Here is a 23869-nt window from a genome sequence, read left to right on the forward strand (position 1 = left end):
ACATGTATGTGTGTGTGTGTGTGTGTATATATATATATATATAGAGAGAGAGAGAGAGAGAGAGAGAGAGAGAGAGAGAGAGAGAGAGAGAGAGAGAGAGAGAGAGAGAGAGAGAGAGAGAGTTAGTTTAATACGGGGATTCTATGTCATCCCTTCTTTGAAGCTTATTCACAATTCCACGAAACACCAGTATTAACTGTTAAACATTTTATTCCCTCATATTAACAAATGTAAAAATAAAATATATAATAAATAATCTTTGCCAAGTCACACTGGCTACGCTACCAGATCCCTCGATTGTATGTACACAGAACAGTTGTCTGAATCCCACACTAAAGTACTCACATCACTACACAACTGACAATATTTCAGAATTTTAAAGCTTTTATGCCATTTGTTTTGCAATAGAAATTTTAAACTGAAAATGTTATATATTTGAGTAAATACTACGTGTATTAAAAGCAATAAAATACTTGTCTTGTTACCAATTAAAACATGCTAACTATACATCAGTTTGGCATTAAGCAGAAGTGCAGAGATGTGCAAAGACCTGATGTGAAAAAAATAGTGATTTTTCTGTACTACTAAAATGACAAAAACATTTTTTTCCCCTGTAGTTTGAATATATTAACAAACTGAAATAATTGTTGACTGACAAAATGTTACTGCCAAGCAAACTGTCTAAACTGGTCAAGGAGCCAGGTACTCTTTATTTGTCGACTGCCCAACAAGAACATCATGGCGTAGAGTCTGTATACACAGCCCCAGTGGTATCTAGCAAACTAAATGATTAGCAAATATACATATGTACTGTCTATTATATCTACACTGTCCTTTCAGTTAACTGAAGGTTGGGTGTTTTGGGTTGGGGTGGAGTGTTTTTGTTTGGGGTTTTTTTTGGGGGGAAGGGGGTCAAAACAAAAATAAACATGATTTTTTTGTTGTTGAAAACTCCAGATCAAAGATAAAAGTACATGTACTAATAACATATTTGAATAGATAAAAAATTAAATATATTTCAATATCATGTTTATGGACCACATTGCGAGTTAAAATGAAAAGCATTAATTACAGAAATTTTAAAATAATACTGGATAATAAAATCACTTTGTTTTGTATACACTACTTTAAACTTTCAGTTATCAGTAAAAATGCATGTAATGGGCAACTTGTTCAAGATTTACAGTTTCTACACTTACATTATATAAACAAAATTAATACTTGGAAAGAAATATAAGGCACATGTTGGGACTTTTCAGAAATGAAAACGGGTATGAAATATAGACATTTAAAACTTTTACAAAGAAATCATCTTTTGATATTATCCCTTTTTATCTGACCTGCATCTGTGACCGTGTACATGCTTTGATTATGGTACCGATTAAGATTTATGGTTGACAGCAATAACAGACCTGCATCTGTGACCGTGTACATGCTTTGATTACGGTCCAGTTAAGATTTATGGGTGACAGCAATAACAGACCTCTGAATCCTGCACATGAACTAATGCTTATAAACAATGATGACTAGATAAGATGCTAATATTTTTAGTTTATCTACAAAGCAAACTATAAAGCAACATATATATCGGTAAACGTTTGTTGAATGATGTTCACTGGTCATGAGACCAAAGGATATTATAATGTTGTGTGGATGAAAATGGCCATGGACAAAACAGTCCATCACAAAGAATACATTAGCTAGTGGGTGTCAAGCAAAGGTAAGTCCATGAATTAACAACCAGGAACAGGAACAGTTTCTAGGTTCAACTCTGACCAAGATGAGAATAAAAAGAAACATTACAGACTGTTATAAAATTAAACAAAAAGCATCATTTGCGGGAAATTATTTCTTAGAAGTAATTTGTTTCTTACCAGTAGTGGTCATAAATCCATTAAAGGTTAGCATTATATAAAGTTATTTAAATGCTTAAAGCTTAAATCCATAAGTGTTTTGGAAGATTAATGTTTTGATATATTATCAATTCAGCTTATGTATATGACACTATTTGTTATTAACTTTTTTTTATAGATTAGAATATTGATTTCATTTCATAAAAAGGTTTTAGATTATTATATGCTTCAGAATATTTAGTACTAATAAATTATTTCATATTTTAAAAAGTTCCATGTTAAGTTTAATTTATATTATGTGCTTGAATTCAGTTGTGGTTTAAGCATGCTGTTTTGGGCATATCAGCAACAGAGGCTGTCAGTCCAGAACCGATGTTAGTGAGAGAGAAGTTAGTGTAACTGTAATACAGATATCAAAACAAGTCAATACCCGTCGTTCATGGTTAGTGAGAGAGAAGTTAGTGTAGTCGTAATATAGATATCAAAACAAGTCAATAACTGTTCGTCTGGTTAGTGAGAGAGAAGTTAGTGTAGTCATAATATAGATATCAAAACAAGTCAATAACTGTTCGTCTGGTTAGTGAGAGAGAAGTTAGTGTAACTGTAATACAGATATCAAAACAAGTCAATAATTGTTCGTCTGGTTAGTGAGAGAGAAGTTAGTGTAACTGTAATACAGATATCAAAACAAGTCAATAACTGTTTGTCTGGTTAGTGAGAGAGAACTTAGTGTAGTCGTAATACAGATACCAAAATAAGTTGATAACTGTCATTCCAGGTTAGTGTGAGAGGAGTTAGTGTAATCATAATACAGATATCAAAATAAGTTGATAACGGTCATTCCAGGTTAGTGTGAGAGGAGTTAGTGTAGTCGTAATACAGGCATCAAAATAAGTCAGTAACTGTTGTTCATGGTTACCAGGATGTCAAGAAAGTCGAAAATGGTACTTCATTCTCTACAAAATCATGTTAAAGTAAAACTACAGCACCTAAATTTGAATCAACTGAGTGTTACTTAGATACAGTATCAGTTCGGTGAGAACAATTGGATGAAGGAATAACAAAGTATTAGTGGCTCTGTCAATGGATTTTATAGTAATAATGGAAATATAAATGTGCCGTAACCTATAAATGATCATGTATAGGTTATCATGTCTGTATTTTGTGGTATCCTGTACACGGGTTACCAGACACATTGCTTATTTCAATGCCTGTACATTCTCTGTGTTAGATACTAACACCTCCCAGCTTTGAAACCAGCTAGCTTAATGAGTTTATTTGTGGCCAGTAGATGTATGAAGCATCGCTGGGTTTATTGATTCTGTATTCAGCTGTATGATGATTGCACTTTGCATAAAATGAAACTAAATAAGTGTGGTGTGATTTTAAAGACATCATAATAAGCAGGAAGCAGCTTAACCTAATGGTTAGATTTGAAGTTTCTAACTGCTGCAGGACACACATAATGGATAATGAAAAATACACTTAGCTGATTCACAAGCCATACAGGCCACTGGGAACAAAATAACCTAGAAAGTGCTAAAAAGGAACAATACCTTTCCATGAAAAGAGGTGTCTTTAGTTTTTTTAAAATGAGGTTGTAACCCAGCATGGAATATTTACAATACTTTCCAGCTATTTCATGTACTGCCTTAACTGCTGAATACTATATGCAAGCATACATTTCTGATGGTACAAAAACCAAGAGGGTGGAAAACCTGAGTTTAGAGTACTGCATACCTGTATGTTTAAGTTCTAAACTACGGGCATAAAGCAGTTTTACAAGAAGCACACATTTAACAAGCACACCAAAGTCATTGTAAAATCTAATGCAGATTAACTGACAGGCACAATGTCCAGTTCTATGATCAACCTCCACCAAACTAGTAACCAGTCTTAAGTTTGCACCTATGAAATGATATCGCAACAGTGTAATAACCTGTAGATTTTTTTCTTCTCTCTTTGTTTTTGATTTGCATTGTAAATTTGTTAGTCAAGTATAATTAATAAGTCAACATAAGTCTATTTTATAGCAGTCTTAGTGAGTCAACATAAGTCTATTTTATAGCAGTCTTAGTGAGTCAACATAAGTTTATTTTATTACAGTCTTAGTGAGTCAACATAAGTTTACTTTATTACAGCCTTAGTGAGTCAACAAGTCTATTTTATAAGTCTTAGTGAGTCAACTAAAGTGTATTTTATAACAGACTGTGAATCAACTAGTCTATAATATGCATTGTAAATAACAAATAAAACATGCACGTTACAACAGGAGCAACTATCATGCTGTCATGTGACCTTAGAGAGATAACGCAACACAACTAAATACGACACTAAGATAAACCACATAACGTACCCAGACTATAAGAGTTTGATATGATTTATGTCATCATATAAAATGAAGTTGACATACAAATAAAACAACCAACAACACAGAAATGAAAATAAACAACAACAATTGTTGTCACAATTTAACAGATTTAAAAAAAAAAAAAATTCTTTGAGAAATAAAACTGGTATGTGAAATTTGATTAAAATATGATTATAAATGGTTGCTTCTGAGAGTTACACATAAAGATATTACTGGTTAGTAACAAGGTATCACTGGTTACTAACGAGATATCACTAGTTAGAAACAAGATATCACTGGTTAGTAACAAGATATCACTGGTTACTAACGAGATATCACTGGTTAGTAACAAGATATCACTGGTTACTAACAAGATATCACTGGTTGGTAACAAGATATCACTGGTTACTAATGGGATATCACTGGTTAGGAATGATATATCACTGGTTACTAACGAGATATCACTGGTTAGTAATGAGATATCACTGGTTAGTAACGAGATATCACTGGTTGGTAATGAGATATCACTGATTGCTAAAGAGATATCACTGATTGGTAATGAGATATCACTGATTGGTAATGATATATCACTGATTGGTAATGCGATATCACTGACTGGTAACAGTTTCTTGGTGGACAGACACACCAGACAAAATAAGAGATTTGAAAAGTGTGGAGAAGACTTGGGAGTATGTTAGCCAGATGTGTGTAACAAGACTGTCAACGTTTACACATGCATGAGATCACTGTCGGCCTCCACGCAGTCTGTCGCCGTTGCTGTAGTTGCTGTGTCCATCAATGCTGTGTTTGCGATTGTCTTCACAACTTCCCTCAGTGCATTTACTTCTGATTCAATAGATCTGGAGCAAACAAGAATATCAGTGCAGTAAGGAAAAAAGAGTGTTGGGTTAAAAACACCTCAACACTTTGTTTAATCAACAGCTGTAGGTGTCAAACATAGTGGCTGTGATGTTTGTCTTGTATTAGAGAACAAACCCACTACTCCTTCATGGAATACTATTCAGTAGCAACAGGTTTTTAACAAAATACTCCAGACAGGACATCACCTACCATAACCATTGATATATGGATCAAGGAGCACAGGATGGAATATGAAGTAATCAAATGATTCCATCATAGGGCATTCTTTAACATATTTCATCTTGAGTTAGCACTTAAGAATCAAGCTATGTCCCAGGCACTTAAGCAGAAATTAAGGACAGTTTATCTCTCTCCTTAAAGTTTTAACAGACAAGTGATTTAAATCAAGATTTTATAACTAACAATTTTGTTATGCATCCTATGTTATAATTGTTTTTTTCTACAAAAATTAATTCTGCAACTTGAGACGTGTGTATTGTAAAGAAAACCCTTGTAGAGATCTCCTTACCTCCAGTTCTCAGTTGAGGTGTGCACGACCGTGGTGTGGACGTCCATCTGTTTCTGTAGCCCACTGATCTCAGCACGCAGGGAGCTCAAACATGTCTGCAGGTTGTCCAGGGGCCTGAAATATACATTTTTTATAAAATACACACTACAGTAAACACCTGTTGATGTAGCACAGACACATCTGCAGGTTGTCCAGGGGCCTGAAATATACACATTTATAAAATACACACTACAGTAAACACCTGTTGATGTAGCACAGACACATCTGCAGGTTGTCCTGGGGCCTGATATATACACGTTTATAAAATACACACTACAGTAAACACCTGTTGATGTAGCACAGACACATCTGCAGGTTGTCCTGGGGCCTGAAATATACATGTTTATAAAATACACACTACAGTTACTGTATACACTGGTAAATGAAATATACATCGTAGCATTTATCTGTCCATGAAAGAATCATCACAGCAGTTCATTCATTTCAACTTATTCTCGAACTTATATCCAATTAGTGTTCAAGCACACTGTCCTGGGCATGCATCTCAGCTATATGGGCTGTCTCCAGGACAGTGTTAATGGTTAGTTGTTAGTGAGAGAGAGAAGTTAATGTAGTGGTCATACTACCCATCAAGTCGTTAAACTTCACTCTGGATGGGAGTCGGTACCATGTTACGAACTCAGTATCTGCCAGCCTTATGTCCAATGGCTTAACAACTACTCCACCAAAGAAAATACTTGTTTATGAAATGCAAATAGCCAACAAACAAAACCCAAAACAATCTTCCTGACAAAACACATCACCTGTGCAAAATATTTCATATGGTTTCTATCATGACCCATATTGTTTCCTAAACAAGTAATATGATAAATGTTTTTAAAATGATAAAATAATGATTGTGCACCAACTAGAGTTGTGATGACTCGTACCTGCTATCTAGGGTCCTGACTGCAGTGTCCTCCAGCAGTTTTTCCACGGCCTCCAGGTCGAGAGGTAGTGGGGGTATCGTGATCATGTCGTCCAGGTCCACCTGAGTCTCCTTGTCTTCCCCATTCACACACTTCACATCCTTCTTCCGCGACTGAAGCTTCTTCGTCAGCTGTCAGATAGATCATGTGTTTAATGTGCTAGGAGTGTAACAATCATAACTTGTTATCATAGTCGATTAAGATATGCTACTTTAGTAGAGTAAAAAGCAAATCAAAGGCAAATACAATATAATAACAAAAGTATCAGGCTTTAATGGTGGTGAAATGGATGATTTTTTGTTGAAAGTCGACTCAAGTTGCTAGCAATACTGAAAATTGGAAGTTGCCGTAGTATTTTGGCTCCAGACTGTACATCAAAGCATGTTGCTCCATCTGCAGTGACCAGTCATGCGTTATTTAGTTTTTGGTCTGATTTCAGTAATATAAAATATTTTAATTATTACATTCAATTGTACATTACAATGACACAGTACCGTATATCGCTGTGTATTAGCCGACTTTTTTATACAAAAATTATCAAGTCAAAGGCTGGGGTCGGCTTATCTAAGGAGTCAACATTTTATTGGAAATGTAAAGTTAGAATAGTGACGTCACGGCTCGACTCGATCTATTGTCATTACTGTGCTCTGCATTTCCGCTTTCATAAAGGTTTAATATTGCATTTTAACACAAGCTATTACAAATAAAAGATATTAAAATTGTATATATATGTTCATCTTTAATAAATGTTGGTGTTTAAAAGTTATTTAGTAATATTTATCTGTTTAAACAACAATAAATAGTGACCGATCAAAACAATTTCGGAAAACTTCGCAGGTCACGTGTCATTACAAAACTGCTTACTAAACCGGTGAACACGTTAATTGTTCCAGCTTCATTTGTTTGGTTTGTCGGCTTGGGATTAATCGACACGGGTGGTTGGGTATGGTAGGGTATAGCCGACTAGTAATGAAAAGACCGATTAGCACAATCAACAATGCAAACAGTCACTGTGTTTTTAACGTGTGGCTGCAATCAAGAATGTTTAGGTATATTTCGCTATTTTGGTACTTATATTTTACGAGAAATAAATTAACCGGACACCGTTTCTATAAATAGAAATCGGCTACTGCTTCCGGATAAGTTTGCTGTGACAAATCACGTTTGAAAGCAGATGTACTTTGTCATTTTGTAGACCACACAGACATCTGACTTGGTTAGTTTTATATAGGGGGGTCGGCTTATATACAAGGTCTATAATTTTAAAGCCGATTTGGAGGGTGAAACTAGGGGGTCGGCTAATGCATGGAGTCGGCTAATACACAGCGATATACGGTAATTATCACTTAGTTAATACTGTCACATTCTTTTAATGAAAATATTCACATGTTTTCACTGAGTTTTATAACAAGAAGTAATAGTATTTGATAACGAAATATTATGATTTCAACTGGATGTATAATTTGGAATGTTTTGTAATGAACATTACGAAATGTATTGATAAATGTCAATTTTTCCTATTTTGATCACACTTCTCCCCTTTCTTCTAAAAAAGGAGAAGTCACTTGTACTTTTTCAATTCTAGATTAGGGCTGCTTCTATACGGTATGTGGTCATGCAATTATCAACAGAGTGTGATAAAAAATTTATTTCATTTCTGTGCTTAAATTCAATTATGGTTCAAGCATGCTGTTCCTGACACACTCCAGCTATAATATAATCAGAGTGAGAGAAGTTGGTGTAGTGGTCTCACACCTCCCCACTGAGTCGTTAGAACTCTCAGCAGGTATCAGACGTAAGTCCAATGGATAACCACTGAAGTACACCAGCGAGGTGGTTAAATACTACCTATTTATGGGTACTCACTTTGTGGTGACTGACGGTGGACTTGAGGGCACTGCGTAGTTCTGTGACACGAGAGCGCTGGTTTATCTTCTCCTGGCGAGAAGAGGCCAGCTCAGACTGGAGGGCGTCCACTTCATCCTGTTTATCCTGAAAAACGTTTATACATTTAAAATACACAGTACTCAAAGTAAACATGCTGCAGTGGCCGGGTGAATAAGGTCATGGACTGTCAAATGTAAATCGGTGAAGTACGTTTGAATCCCATCAGATTATACTTTGTGTTAACATACTGGTATTCAGAATAATTCACTCTGCATATACGCGGAATTTGATCGGCTAATCAAATCCATTTGTTGCAGCAAAATGAGCATGAACCTGTCAGAAATTTGGGGGATTCCCCAAGAGCCTATTTATATATTCACACGCTACTTCTCGCTGTTTAGTTGGATGTACTTAGTTTTAAAATACCAACGGTGAATCTTTTTCTGAAGCAAAATGCATTTATTGAATTAGAATGAAGATACCTATGTTGTATTTGACCATTTGTGAACGTTCAGGCTGGTTTTAGTCGCAAATAACCATTTTACCGTCTTAGCTCCGCGTCACCTGTAAACCTCAATTTGCGACTGCAAAAACAGCATGAACATCCTCAAATGGTCAAATACAACAGTCATCCCTTAATTATAAATAATACATAAATATCTATGTAATGTACAGCTTTTTATGGTATGTCAAATTTACCAACTTCAGCATACTAGAGATGCCTACAGTCATTAACATATTAACAAAAAGAAAATGTGTTTTGATAGGTCCATAATCTAATATTAAACTCATTTGGAGAAGAAAACAATATGTAATTGGCTCTATAAAGCACACATGATCATCAACTATTTCCATATTATACTATGTGTCGACCAACAAAACCAATATGAAATAAATACTTGTTCTAACATAGTTTTATGTTAATAGTGAAGTGGCATACTCACATACATTTAAAAATATAACAGGACAACTGAACAAGATATTCAATGAACCCAAAAGGACATGTGTTAATACCTGTAGAGTTTTCTTCATAATTTCCAGCTCGGATGTTTGCCGCTGTTCTGCCAGTCTCATCTGCTCCTGGACCTGTTCAACATCCTTCATCTTTTGGGCCAACTGCCACTGCAGCGACTGAAACACGCAATACCACACATTATAAATACTGCAGGGTTTATTTCACTTCAATTGTAACAGAATAAAGTAAGGACTTTGTAAGCACCATCTAAATGAAAAAGTACCTATCTAGAACTCAACAGTTTCATGAGGTTAAATCAAAAACCAATATCAAGGGCCTGCAAAACCTAAACGGAACAGTAGAAATCATTTAAGTTAACAAAATATTGAAGGAAGGAAATTTTAATTTAACGATGCACGCATCACATTTTATTTATGGTTATATGGCGTCGGACTTATGGTTGAGGACAACACAGATATTGAGAGAGGAAACCAGCTGTCGCCACTTCATGGGCTACTCTTTTCGATTAGCAGCAAGGAATCTTTTATATGCACCATCCCACAGACAGGATAGTACATACTACAGCCTTTGTTACACCAGTTGTGGACCACTGGCTGGAACAAGAAATAGCCCAATGGGTCCACCGATGGGAATTGATCCTAGATCGATCATGCATCAGGTGAGTGCTGTACCACTGAGCTATGTCCCGTTCCAGACAATATTGAGAGCCAAAAACTAGATACATTTAAGTCAAAAGTCATGCTTTTCAGAAAACTATGTTTTAACATTTAAAAAGTTTAGAAAAATATGAGGAGACAGCAATTTGTATTTACTTATTTATATTAAATAGCTTTACATCATTCCTACTACATGTAAATTTTCTTTTAAAACCTTGCATTAAAAAATAAGGTGAAACGGTGGATTACTTTTATTGTCATGAAGATCTGACATAACGAGTTCTGGCTGTCAAAGTAACTAGTAAATACAGAGATACCTGTATCTGCTCCATGAGAACAGGATTTCGAGCCAGGTTATCTGCCAGCTCCTGTTTGACTCGCTCCAGCTCGTGTTCTAGTGAGTGACTACGAGCCTCCAGGTTGGCCACCTCCCCCTGACATGACAGCGCCACCTGGCGGCTGTGTTCGATATCGGTCTGTAACTGGGTCACCTCCTGCTCCTTCACCTGCAGGTCGACCTTCAGCTGCTCCTGCTCCTGACGGATTGTGTCCGTCTGCTTCCGCAGGCGTTTGTTCTCCGTTATCTTTGTGCCAATCTGAAATAAAGCAGCAGTCATAACAGTAAGTTCTTATTCATCCTGAAAACTGCTGAGTTTTCAGTAAGTAGTTATTGTGACCTTTTCATCAAAGGACAAGAAGAAGAACTTTTGGGATGGTGTTAAAATGCAGAAAAATAACCGGGATAAATTTTCCTTCTCAAGGCATTAACTTTTTATGACTGTCAAATATATAGCTCAAGATTATGCCCTGATACCAATGAACCCTCTAATAGGGGTAACACACTGGGGATGGGGTGGAGGGAATGATGAATATCGTTGCACACACCATCCTTATCCACTAATGAACCCTCTGTTATTGTAATAGACTGTGGGGGGAGGGAGGGATGAGGGTGAAATGCACTAATACCACAGCATACACCATCCTAGTCTACTTATGTCTGTGCTAAGGGTAACAGACTGTTGGCGACAGTGGGAGGAAATGTTCAACTACATTATCTTTGTTTACTAACAAACCCTCTGCTAATGGGAAACTGAGAGTGATGGTGGGGGAAAATGATCCGATATCAATGCACACACCATCCTTATCCACTGATGAACCAAGGGTAACAGACTGGGGGTGATGGAAGGTGGGGGCTGTACTGATACTGCTACACACACAGCACTCTCACCTGTTTCCTGAGGTCACGCTGACTGGCCTTCTCCCTGTGCAGCGTCTCCTCGATGCCCTGGATGCGAGCGATGTAGTCCTGTTCCCTCTGCTCGGCGCTGGATACCGTCTCCTGCAGGCGGGTATGCAGCTCCACAAGGGATGACTCACGCCTCGCCAGCGCCTCCTCCACCTGTCCCACGTGATGCTTCAACGCCGAGTTGTTCTGAACTAAACCTATTGTTGAAACATTACGTAGAGGTAAACTTTATCAGAACAATTATTAACTATGAGCTAAACAGTTTATATCTATTTTACTGTATACTATGCATTCCCAATAATGAATAAAAAGTATTATTACCCCAGTGGTCACTCATAACGGGGAAAATATTTTTCATATTTTCTCAGCTAGAAATATTCTGTATCAGTGTAACATACACTACTACTGGTTGATTTGACACTTACAAACCAATGACCCTGTCGATACTAAATATGATGTCATAACAATTTGGCATGCACAAAATGCACATATAAAAGACCCTTTGAAATTTCTATATGTCAGAATTATCAAATGTTTAACATCCAATAGCCGACTATTAAAAAATCAATATGCTCTAGTGGTGTCGTTAAACAAAACAAACATTAACCTTTAACTTAGCATATGTGTTACCTGCAAGCCGTCCCCGTTCTTTCTCCAGCTCTAGTTCCAGCTCAATGTGTAACGCCTCCTTCCTCTCGGACTCAGCCTGCCGTGTCTTTAACTCCATCAGCTCGCTCTCAAGAGCAGACAACTCCTGTCTGAGGTCACTGATCTCAGCATCCTTGCTCTGCTGAAGGAGGTGTAGGTGGTTCACAAGTTCGTGTTCTCGGAGACGTGTTGCTTGTAGTTCTGAAGCAAGTGTCTACAAAACAAAGATCAAACAATTTATTAGACAAGGATATACATAACCATATATTTAAACTCATTATAAATGTAAATCTTTATGTTTTGTTTATTTAATGTGAACTAATCACAGCATTTATTATAAATAGGGCAGGACGTAGCTCAATGGTATAGTGCTCAACTGATGCACAATCAATCTACGATCAATTCCCATCGTGGGCCAATTGGGTTATTTCTCGTTCCAGCCAGTGCTCCACAAATGATGTAACAAAGGCCGTCGTATGTATTATTCTGTCTGTGGGATGTGTATATAAAAGATCCCTTGCTGCTAATTGAAAAAAGTAGCCCATGAAGTGGTGACAGCAGGCTGCCTCTCTCAATATCTTTTTGGTCCTTAACCATATGTCCGACACAATATAACCATAAATAAAATGTTTTGAGTGTGTTGTTAAATAAAACATTTCCTTCCTTCCTTATTATAAATAGTTAATAATTTACAATAAATACAGGTATTTAACCACATATTTATGACATAAATACAATTCAAAATTAATATGTACTTATAATAAATGCACGGTGATAACTTCCCACAAATTCTGCTCATTAAGTATATAGACAATAACTTACGAGTTACGAGGAAGTACGGATTATCTGTCCCGAGTGAAATTAATGTTGTTAGTCACGAGCTTTAGCGAGTGTCTGACAACATTAATTTCATGCGGGACAGATAATCCGTAATTCCGAGTATCGAGTTGGTTATTGTATTTATTACCCATAATGTAAATAGTTTAGAAACTTAAACTTCTTACATGACACAAACTATATAATATACAAGATGTGAAAATCTGAGGAAGAAAATATATTCACCAACACCTCACTGCCCATATGGGTAATAAACGAAAGTTATAATCCACAATTACCTGTAGTTCTTGTTCCATTTGACCTTGATGTTGACCTGTGCTCAGTTCGAACTTCCTGTGAGTCATCTCGAGCTCTGTCTCCAGTTTCTGCTTCTCCACGACAACTTCGTTGAGCTGGGATTTCAGAGACTCCATGTCAGCATCAAATTGTCTTTGTTTCTCACTCAAATCATTCTTCACAAGTGAGAGATCATTCTGAAGTTGGACAATCTTTTCAACATTCTCAGCATCTAATCTTTCATGTTGTGTTTCAGTATGAGATAGTTTTCCTCTTAAAGCCTCGTTTTCAGCCAATAACTGTTGATAATTATCAGACATAATAGCAGAAGACTGCTGCAGTTGCATCGATTGAAGTTTTTGATTTTCAGAAACCACAGCACTGGACTCTGTAAAATGTTCTCTCACTTCATCCAGTTCAGCTGAAACCTTTGTGGTCTCCTCATGTGCAATCTGTAGAGATTTCTGAACCGTTTCAAGTTTTTCCTTCAAAGTGCTGACTTCATTTTCCAGAGCAGCTTTCTGCATCTGCATCTGCTGCACAGCTAAGGACTTTCCATCGAAGTCACGCTGCATTGTGTCGTAGCTCTTGTTTTTAATGCTCAGATCTTTTCTTAATCTTCCCAGCTCTGTTGAAAGTTCTTTCTTGTTCACTGACAGTCTTTCCAGCTCCACATCTTTGACACCAAGTTCCTGTTTCATCTGTTTGAAACTCTTCTCCACCTTGCTCAGATCTCCCTTCAACAGATCGAGTGCGCTGTCCACTGCAGCCTTCTCCTGAAGTGCAGACTTGAGAGCAATCTCTGTAGCTGCCTTCTCCTCTTTCAGCTTTAACACTTCCATGTCCTTGGAGCTGATGCTCGACTGGAAGGCACGCAACTGATTCTCAACCTCAATGAGTTTTTGATTAAGCTCCTCTGTGACTTTGTCTTTTTCTAGAATATTCTCCTCATATAATGTCAACTTCTTCATCAATTCCATTTGTTCATTTTCAAGTGAATAAATCTGTGTGTGCTTCTTCTTCAGGTTTTCCTGGGTTTTGTCCAGCTGGGTTTCAAGGTCATTGTTGATTTGCATTAGGAGTGACAGACGTGACTTTTCATCTTCTGCCAGCTGAAGTTTAGTATTAAAGGTTTCTTCAATCATGGACCTCTCTCTCTGGATTTCTAGATAGGAGGCTTCCCTTTCCATCATATCACTCTCAATGGCCTCCAAATGCTTTGCTAAGACCTCTTTCTGTTTCAAAGCCTTCTGATGGGATTCATTCAGCTGCTGTCGCAGCCGCCCGTTCTCCATCTTCAGCCGTTCAACGATGGTTGTCTGGGAAACAGTCTGAGCCTGAAGCATGGTGAGCTCTCTCTGCAGTTGAGATCGTACCTCATGTGCCAGCTGGAGCTGCTGTTGGTACCAGTCCTTACTGTTCATCAAGGACGCAATGTCGCTCTTCACAGCTCGGATCTCTGCCTCAGAGTCCATCTTGTTCTGCAGCACGGTCTGGACCTCAATGTACAACTCGGCCACTTTGTTCTTCAAAGCCTGGATCGTTATTTCCTTGGATTTCAGATTATCATGGACATCCTTCATCTTCAGCTGCAGTTTGTCTGTGGATTCCTGTGACATCTGCAGCTCATCACTAAGTATCTTAAGTTCCTCAATCTTCTCCTCCAACAGCTGCTGGGTTCCCTGAAGCGACTGCTCCAGCAAATCGCGGGATTTCTTAACATGCTCCACTTCCTGCTTCATAGCATTTTTTTCGGGGTCACCCTCTCCACTTTTTCGAGACAGGATCTTGAGTCTTAGCGAAGCTAGCTGAGCCTGAAGATCAGCTCGTTCCTGTAACGTGGACTGAGCCTCATTGGTGAGAACTTCCAGCTGGCCTTCCAGCTTCGCTTTCTCCTTCATCACAGTATTCAGCTTCTTCTGGATGTCACTGCTAGATGACAGGTCAAAGACATTTGGCGGTTTACTTTGGTCCAGTGGTCTGTGTTGTCCTGGAATCTTTGGAAACAATGGCTCAATATCTGGAAGAACATAAGTTGGTGTTCTTGATTTTGTGCTAAAGGGTGTGGAACTTTTCACAGGATGGTTTATGCTCAGATTCAGATCGACCCCAGAATCCGTGTGTAGATTATCTGCTGCTGATTGATGTGCAGGTGTAAAAGATGGATCCTTCACATATGGAGTGTCTTCAAAACCAAATGAATTCATGTCAAGAGACTTCTCAGACAGCACATCAGAGCTGTTGACATGGTCACTGGAAACACTGGAACCTGTTACATCTTGTTGACCGTTACCAGTCTTCTGAAAACCTGAGAGATCAGAAGAGTTATTCGACAGACTGTTAACATTTCCTTTCTTGTGGTGTTTTGGTTTTGAAGTTTTGTCAGACTCTGATTTCAACTGCAAACCTTTGGCATCTTTAGAGGAAAACCAAGAAGCCTTTTCTTTCATTGTAGTAAGCTGGGCTGCTGGTATTGGAATCAGCTCTGGTTTTCGTGGCAACATGTCCCCCCTGTCATGTGGGGGATGATGATTGTTGTCTAATGATGCATGAACACTGGCAGACTTCTCACTCACTACTGAATTATGATCTACTTGCAGCTTTTCAGAAGGGGAAGTAAAGACTTTTATTTCTTTATCTTCATCTGCAAACCTCTGCAAAACAAGTAATCCATTAATACCCAAACAGAACAATTCAGTACATCGTCTTATTTCAATACTGCAGGGACTTATTCTTCTGGTTTTCTATCATTTGGTACAACTTTTACAGTGGAACTAGATGACTTTTCAATACATAACCGAGTAAGGCTAAACCTGATAATTTCATCTTTTTCTCCACTTTGGCCACTATGTGTGCTTCAACAATAGTGTTTAAAAGCATTAAGGTACCTTCTTTAATACATAAGAGATCACAACCATCACAGCTCTGGGAAAAGATCTGCTACTAGGATATGTTATTTGTTTTCATAAAAAATATAATTAGCAATACTGTATAGCATCATTACCTGATCAATTTAAGCTGGACCCTGCCAAAAGTATAATTTACTATTTTGTTGTTGAATAACGAAATCAAGAGCAATAATTTACTGACCTCCTGACTCTCTGTCTGTAATCCACTGACCGAGTTATCAGAATTGGCTAAACCTGACAATTTCATCTTCTTCTCCGCTTCGGCTACTATCTGTGCTACAACGTCGGGTGGAGCTGGGGCAATGTCTTTGTTTCCTGTCACAATCACAGAAACAAGAGTCAGTGACAATCATAGTAACAATCACACTTACATGTGCTAACCAAGTCTGGAGTTATACAGTTTTATAAGCACTGGCCCAGATCTCTAAATTATACAATATCAACTACTCTTACGCAAATCATAAGACAATGAATATAGCTACTGACAACACAGGGTATGCATATGGGGGGCTGTCCCATATTACATAATGCTATTTTTGTAAAAATTAGACGCCATCATTAGATTACCAAACCCCTGCAATTCTCCATAAAGATAGACCATCAATATTATTATGTAATGCTTGGTGACAGATTGTTTTACATTTTTGGAAATTCATGAGTATGCATATCGCCTTAATTTTAGGCTTTATTTATAATCGTCATTGTTTGTATGTTATTATGTACGGGAAGCTCAGCCGATGATAGGGTAAAGTGATTTTGAGTTGGACAGCTAAAGTCTGTTTTTATCTTTGGTGCATTAAACCATTACTATACAAAAGCTAGTATTCCTTAGACTTCATGTTCTGTATATTGTTTTAAATAAAGTCAGAATTATCAAACATTGTACAACCAGTGTATTTCAATATTCCTTTTAAATGTACAGTACATAGATTTTCTCAAAGTAGTTTGAACATTCGCAATAGGGTAAACAAACTTTCTTTCAAACGTGCTATATAGCAGACAATAAACATAAGTAAATGCTCGTAACTTCAGAGTTGAGTTTTATCTTGATTAATTAGGAAGTGGTTGAATAATGGGTCGTTGTCTGGTCAATTATTGCATACTGTTCATTGCTGCACTCAAATCATGCTCTAACCAGGGTATAATACATAAACAAACATTCTATTTCATTCTCTCTACAGTGGTTGAAGACTGGGGGCACTGCCATACATTTGTTTTATAAAATTATATATTAGGTAAATCTGTGGCGAGTGGACAAAGAGATTTGGCTAATGAACGTATGTCATTTACTAGCCAGCAACAAAGTGAAATAAAACATACATTGAACCCTGCATTTACTGAAAATAGGAATAACTGACCATGGAACATTAAACCGTGACACTGTCAGTTTAATCTGGGGATAATGACAAAACAATTAAAAAGAAAAAGACCAAGGGACATTTACTAACCAAGAAACATTTGACTTATAGGTATAACTGACCAAGGAACGTTCACGGACCAATAAACATTTATTGATCTATAGGTATAACTGACAAAGGGACATTCACTGACCTACAAACCTTTATTGACATATAGGTATAACTGACCAAGAGACATTCACTGACAAACTTTTATTGACCTATAACTGACCAAGGGACATTCACTGACCAACAAATATTTATTGACCTATAACTGACCAAGGGACATGCACTGACCAACAAATATTTATTGACCTATAACTGCCCAAGGGACATGCACTGACCAACAAATATTTATTGACCTATAACTGACCAAGGGACATGCACTGACCTATAACTGACCACTGCAATCGCAGAGCCTCGGCCACCGTTTCAAACGTGTTGCTGCCATCTCCTTCCTTATCGGCTGCCAGACTGGCCTCCGATTGGCTGTCCTCGGATGACATCACCTTGGCCGTAGTGACAGCCGCTGCAGCTGATGACATCACTGTTGTTCTGCCGACAAATCTCAGCTTCTTCTGAGGTTTAATATGTCTTGATACAGCACTTGTGTTGGCCGATATCTGAAATATTCAATACCAGTGATGAAAATGACCAAGGACTAAAGGTTTAAACACTTTGCAGGTTTTGAAAAATTGGGGGTTATTGTGACCTCTTATTTACAGGAGGAAAAGAAATGTTTTGGCGTACAATTAAAACTAGAATTGCAGAGAAGTCTGGAGGACTCATTTCTGATTCTTAATGTACTGCAATTTACAGAGCAAGTTTAAATTGTTAATGTGTTTTGCTAACCCACTTCCAAAATGTACATTTTGTTACTGGCTTTAAGTTTTAACAGATGGGTTTTTTTTTATGAAAAACCTTCCTAGAATTTTATTTTTTAAATTTTAGTCCAAGTAAGAACATTTGGTTTTCGCAATTCTGATTAGCAACAGTTGATTATCAAATTTTTAAAATGATTAGCAAGTACTCTTTATCATTTTAGAATGCTTGCATCAGGACATGATACATGGCGGGACATAGTTCAGTGGTAAAGTGCTTGCGCGGTCATTTTGGGATCGATCTCCATCGGTGGGCCCACTGGGCTATTTCTCTTTCTAGCCAGTGCACCACAACTGGTATACCAACGGTTGTGGTATATGCTATCCTGTCTGGTATGGTGCATATAAAAGATCCCTTGCTACTAATGGAAAACTGAAGCAGGTTTCCTCTCTAAAACTATATGTCAGAATGACCAAATGTTTGACATCCAACAGACGATGATTAATAACTCAATGTGATCTAGTGGTGTCATTAAACAAAACAAACAAACATGACATGATACTTAAACAATCTGATCCAGACCTGGTTGAGAAAGGCTACATCTCGAGATTCAGTCCGACACGCTGCTGCTGTCTCAGAACTACTCAGACAGTCGTTGTTTGGGTTGACAAGGAACTGGTCACAGTCCAAGTTCTTTTCCACAAAAGCTATACCCTGAATGGAGTTTCTAGAATGTTGAACACTCGATATTGAGCTGCTGAGAGTAACTGTGGATTGTGTGTACACTGGACTGGTGTACTGGGAATTGGAGTAACAGCCACGGACTGCAAACAAAAACAACATAATATATACCCCAAAAAGAAAACAAAAACAGTCTGTCAACACATTATTTCCAAATAAAACAGTTCCAGTCATAATACAAATATAATAACTTGGACAATTTGCTTGAAGGAGATAGTAGATCAGATTACGCAAACTATTAATACTAAAAGTTAAAACTTTGTTTTAGTCCTCTATTTACCATCAAACTGAGAGCACCAGGTGAAAACAAATCATAAGCTTTTAGTTAAAAATTTGCAGAAACCAACCATAGGTTATGTCAAGGAATCCATTTCTTTTTTGCATAACCCATTCTATGACCATGTAAATGATGTCCTAAACTGAATGCACGAATGAAAAGTAGGTCACGCATAACTAGACCAGGTGAACAAAATTATTGGTCTCACAATTTTCAAAGACCTGCTTTAACATTAAATATATTTCTACTTACGATCAGATTGTGAGCTTCCAGAGGAATCCCGACAGTCTGAATCCTGGAAAGATGAATCGTAGTTGACAACGGCGTCGAAGGAATCTACATACAGGTGCTGGTGCTGTGCTGGGTCATTCTCCTCAAAGGTCACCTGTTCCAAAGTCAACCTAAATGGCTCCATGGGGGCTGCCAAACTGCCGCCCCATTATCCCGAAGTCATTTATAGTAACCTACAAAATGATAGTAATATCGTGAACACATAAAGACAGATTGTCTCAAAAAATATATATCCAAATTAATTTCTCTTAAAAGTTGACAGTTTTTGTCTTGTCATATAAAATTAACTTTAGAAGGTCAATCTATTTAAAAGCTATCATCATAATTGCATGAATACAGTGTCAAGTTTTTAATTGTTGCAGAGTGTACGATTTTGGTTTAAAAAATTTAAGTGTCATAAGGTCTCCCTGTTTGCAAATCTTTAGAGTCTGTCACCAACTCAGCGAGCCCTGCTGTGCATGTCCAGTAGAACAGAAGATACACTAAATGTTTTGCATGAAATTATGGAAAAGATCCCAGGATTTTGAGATATATACGTTGACAGTGTCATTTGAAGAATCAATGTAATTTGTACATTAATTTTTATGAGCCATGCGGGCTAGTATGCTAGCCAAGCTAGATAGTCCTATATGATTTTTGTGAGCCTCAGGCTCCTGAACTCTCCTCAAAATTGCACACTGTTGCATATATACTGACGCAAAACAAGTTAATACTTAATTTCTTTTTTAAATGTTTTAATCCATGTAATTAATTTCATCCCCAATTGCAGTTTTAATTGCAGAAATCTGATGGCAATGTGTGCATTATATGTTCTTTCTGTCAATAAAATAAAAATAAAAATTCTTTATATTATATTGCAATGTAATATTTAAAAAATATATTTTATTATAACAACAAGATTATTTCATGATTATGCTTGGTTTGTTTGTATTTCTTATCACATTGGCCCATTTCTTGTCTTCTTTGAATTCCAAATTATTTCTTCCCAATTTTGCAGATCCACATCTCCACATATCGTTGTTGTTCCATCATACTCGCCTCTTGTGGCCACACACCTGCAATTTTCCCTATCAGCACTACTTGTGAGTTTAGTTTGACTACTTGCATAAATTGTTTCCCCCATTTAGTCATGATCTAATATACATACACACACACACACACGCATGCACGCACACATCATTCCCAATGTTATTTACGCTGTAACATGCTCAGGTTCTAATGAAAATTAAATTGGAGAAACAGGCATGGAGCTTAGATATAGAGTAACGCTACATAAGCAGCACATTAGAAACCAGTCTAGTAGAATTCTATGGGATTTTTGTGAGCCATTAATTAAAACATGTGGAAAGGGTAAATTTACTATATTCCCATTTTATAAAATGATGATAGATGACAGACATTTTAGACAGGCACAAGAAACCAACTTTATTAAAATCTTCAAACCCAAGCTCAACAAACGTTAATTTATCTTAATTTTGTTGACTCGCCTATGGTATTCTAGCAATTTATCAGGACTGTGTTATCAACATTGTAATAAAGTAATAAAATACTTTTATTTAATATGTATTATTCTAGTGTAACTAAGTATAAAAGTTGTATACCAAGAAATAAATGTTACAACAACCAATATACTGTGTTTACAGGGCATAAAATTTGAATTTTTCAGACAACCAATATGTCGTTCTTGTGATTTTTCTGTTTACACGAACCATTTTCTTCAGTAGTTGAGATACAAATGAAAAGGACAGCGATATAATCAAACGAGAATCTAACATGACCAATTTTTTTGGCTTTTCTCCATCAAATTTTCTATCATAAATACAAAAATATACTGTTTGTGTGCTAGTACTAACTTAAAAGCTGCCAGGCGAAAATAAAAATCTTTTTTGACCTCTTTTGGGCAGATTTTGTACCACATTGTTGTACCAGTGTTAAATACATGCATTCATTGATTGGATGCGGATCAACATGATCATGTGAACATGTAGCTCAGTCGGGACAGGGTTTGCCTGACGTGCTTGGTTTATAAGATCAAACCTTAGTGGACCAAATGCGTTGTTCACCATCCCAGCCAGTGCCCCATGACAGGTTTATCTAAGGTTGTAGTGTGTGTTATCCTGTCAGTGGGAAAAGTTAAAGTTTGTTTAATGACACCACTAGAGCAGACTGATTTCTTAAGCACTGCTTAATTATGGATATCAAACATTTGCTAATTCTAACATAGTTTTAGAGAAAACCCACTACATTTTATATTAACAGGAAGGGATCTTTTATATTCACTTTCCCAGATATGACAGCATATTTCACATTCGATATACTAGTTAGGACTGGGAAAACGTCTGTAAAAAATTGAATATAAAAGATCCTTTGCTGTTAATAGTGTAACAGGGTGTTTTATCAGACATTATATGACAAACATGCATTATTTTAAAACACTATTCATGTATTTTATTCTTTATTATGTTTCTGTTTAAGTTGTCTTGGTTGGCTATTCTTTTGTTTCACTCTGTATTTGGCTGAGTCAGCTTGGGTAGTACTCACGGACTTTCTGTGGCCTGGCCAGGTAACCAATTCAATGACAAGCCCAGTGTCATTGTTTCTGGGGTTTTCAATTTACCTCGTCAGAGGCAATTCAGTTTTAGACCAGAAAAGAAGTTTTTTGGTTTAGCTCCAGGTTTTCAAGTTTCATTCAGCACAAATACTAACAGCACATAGCCAAGGTAATTGCATCCCGTAATGTACTATCAATTTTAAATGAATTAATGTTTAAAGTGTGTGTTTAACTAGTTTCATTATCAAAGGATAATTAATTAGCTAATAATAATTTTATTATGTTACATATAACATGACTCAAGTTATGTAGTTAATGGCTAAATGTTTAGTGCATTCTTATGATGATAGGTTTAAGTAAAGATTTTATTAATAACTCAATTATATGTAGTATATATATAATATATTTATCAAAGATAAGTATAAAATGGATGTTTATAATGATAATAATTAAATAACTAATATATTTTATTTATTGAAGAATGTGTAATGTACTTTTGACTATTTTATAATAGTTAGTACCTAAGTTAACAAGGCTTTATTTTGTTAACAGTTATCATCCCGTAATGTAGAGCACAATCAGCATCTACTTAAAGACCTGACCCACAGTTGGTAGGTACAATAGTTGAATGTACATATAATATGCATTTCAGTATTTATTTAACATTATGATATAAGCACAATGCTGTGCTTTTTAAAAAGTTACATTCAGTAATGTGTACTGTAAATGTTTATGTAAAAACAATTGAATTTAAGGTATTTATATATAGTGGCAGTTTTGTATTTATGTATTGATACATTTGAACGTGTCAATCCTATTCATTGTGTGATAATACTAAGATAATGTTATAAAGATATATTGTATTTGTGGAAGTAGATGACTGTGATATGTATATTTCGATATGTTATTGATTATGGTTTTTAATATTATTTCAGTGTCTTTTTGAAATCCTTTTGATGATGATGATGTGATGACCTCCAGGATCCTCACATCCTGTTGGTTAGGGTATCCAATAAAAGAATCCTAGACTGCACCGAGTTGTCCTTTTGTCATAATATATAATGTCTGTTAAAACACCCTGTTACAGTAGTAAAATGTAGAGCGTTTTCTCTGATTACGTGTCAGAATTACTAAATGTTTGACATCCAACATATGGAGCCGAATTTACAGTGCCTGTTCATGTCTTAACCGTGTGTAACTATATACATTTACAATGAATGGTTAAACACCAGACTTTTAAGAAAAATAGGCTTAATAAATTCTGCTCCTATAGTTCATCCCATCCTTCTACAAAACTTTTTTTTTTGTAATTTCAATTTTGTTTGACATAAGTCTGATAAGAAGAAAATTAAGTGTTTTGGATACTAATTTTTGGTGTTGAATATAGAAAAAAATGGGCTAAAAAATAATGTGTTATGTAGTAAATTCCATAGTTTGAAAAAAAAAAGGCGTTTCCAGTGGGAAGGTCTATACTATAGTATAGATATCATAATAGTCATGTTGTTAAACAAACTTTTAACACCGATTCGGCGATTGGATTTATTAAGCCATAACCTGATAACATGTCAACATTAAAGTGTTAAAATACCATTTTAAACATAACAGTTTTGTGTGAAAACATTAAAATGAGGTGTGATAGAAATTCGGTTTGCTTTTCTCTGGTTAATAACTTACCAATGTTTTGATTACAACTCATTAATGACATTTGTTGCTTACTTTTGGCCCAAAATGTACATAGCCCCATTAACTGGTAATTGTCGTTATACAATACAGTGCATTTGCATAAGGCTGCGT

General features: G+C 36.5%; 1 protein-coding gene across 1 annotated transcript; it reads right to left on the reverse strand.

The window, feature by feature from the left end:
- Positions 1-192: 192 nt before the first annotated feature.
- Positions 193-23835, reverse strand: LOC121369330 (golgin subfamily A member 3-like). The gene is made up of 14 exons (XM_041494319.1): positions 23750-23835; positions 19486-19697; positions 18798-19039; positions 17785-18016; positions 16178-16311; positions 13090-15741; positions 11957-12188; positions 11309-11523; positions 10398-10676; positions 9463-9579; positions 8428-8553; positions 6523-6692; positions 5594-5707; positions 193-5063 (listed from the first exon to the last, which is right to left on the reverse strand). Exons 2-14 carry the CDS (start codon positions 19646-19648, stop codon positions 4931-4933), a joined length of 4809 nt encoding a protein of 1602 aa, XP_041350253.1. The 5' UTR covers positions 19649-19697; positions 23750-23835; the 3' UTR covers positions 193-4930.
- Positions 23836-23869: the final 34 nt, after the last annotated feature.

This window comes from Gigantopelta aegis, chromosome 3 (assembly GCF_016097555.1).
Source record: "Gigantopelta aegis isolate Gae_Host chromosome 3, Gae_host_genome, whole genome shotgun sequence".
In the NCBI taxonomy this organism is placed as follows: domain Eukaryota; kingdom Metazoa; phylum Mollusca; class Gastropoda; order Neomphalida; family Peltospiridae; genus Gigantopelta; species Gigantopelta aegis.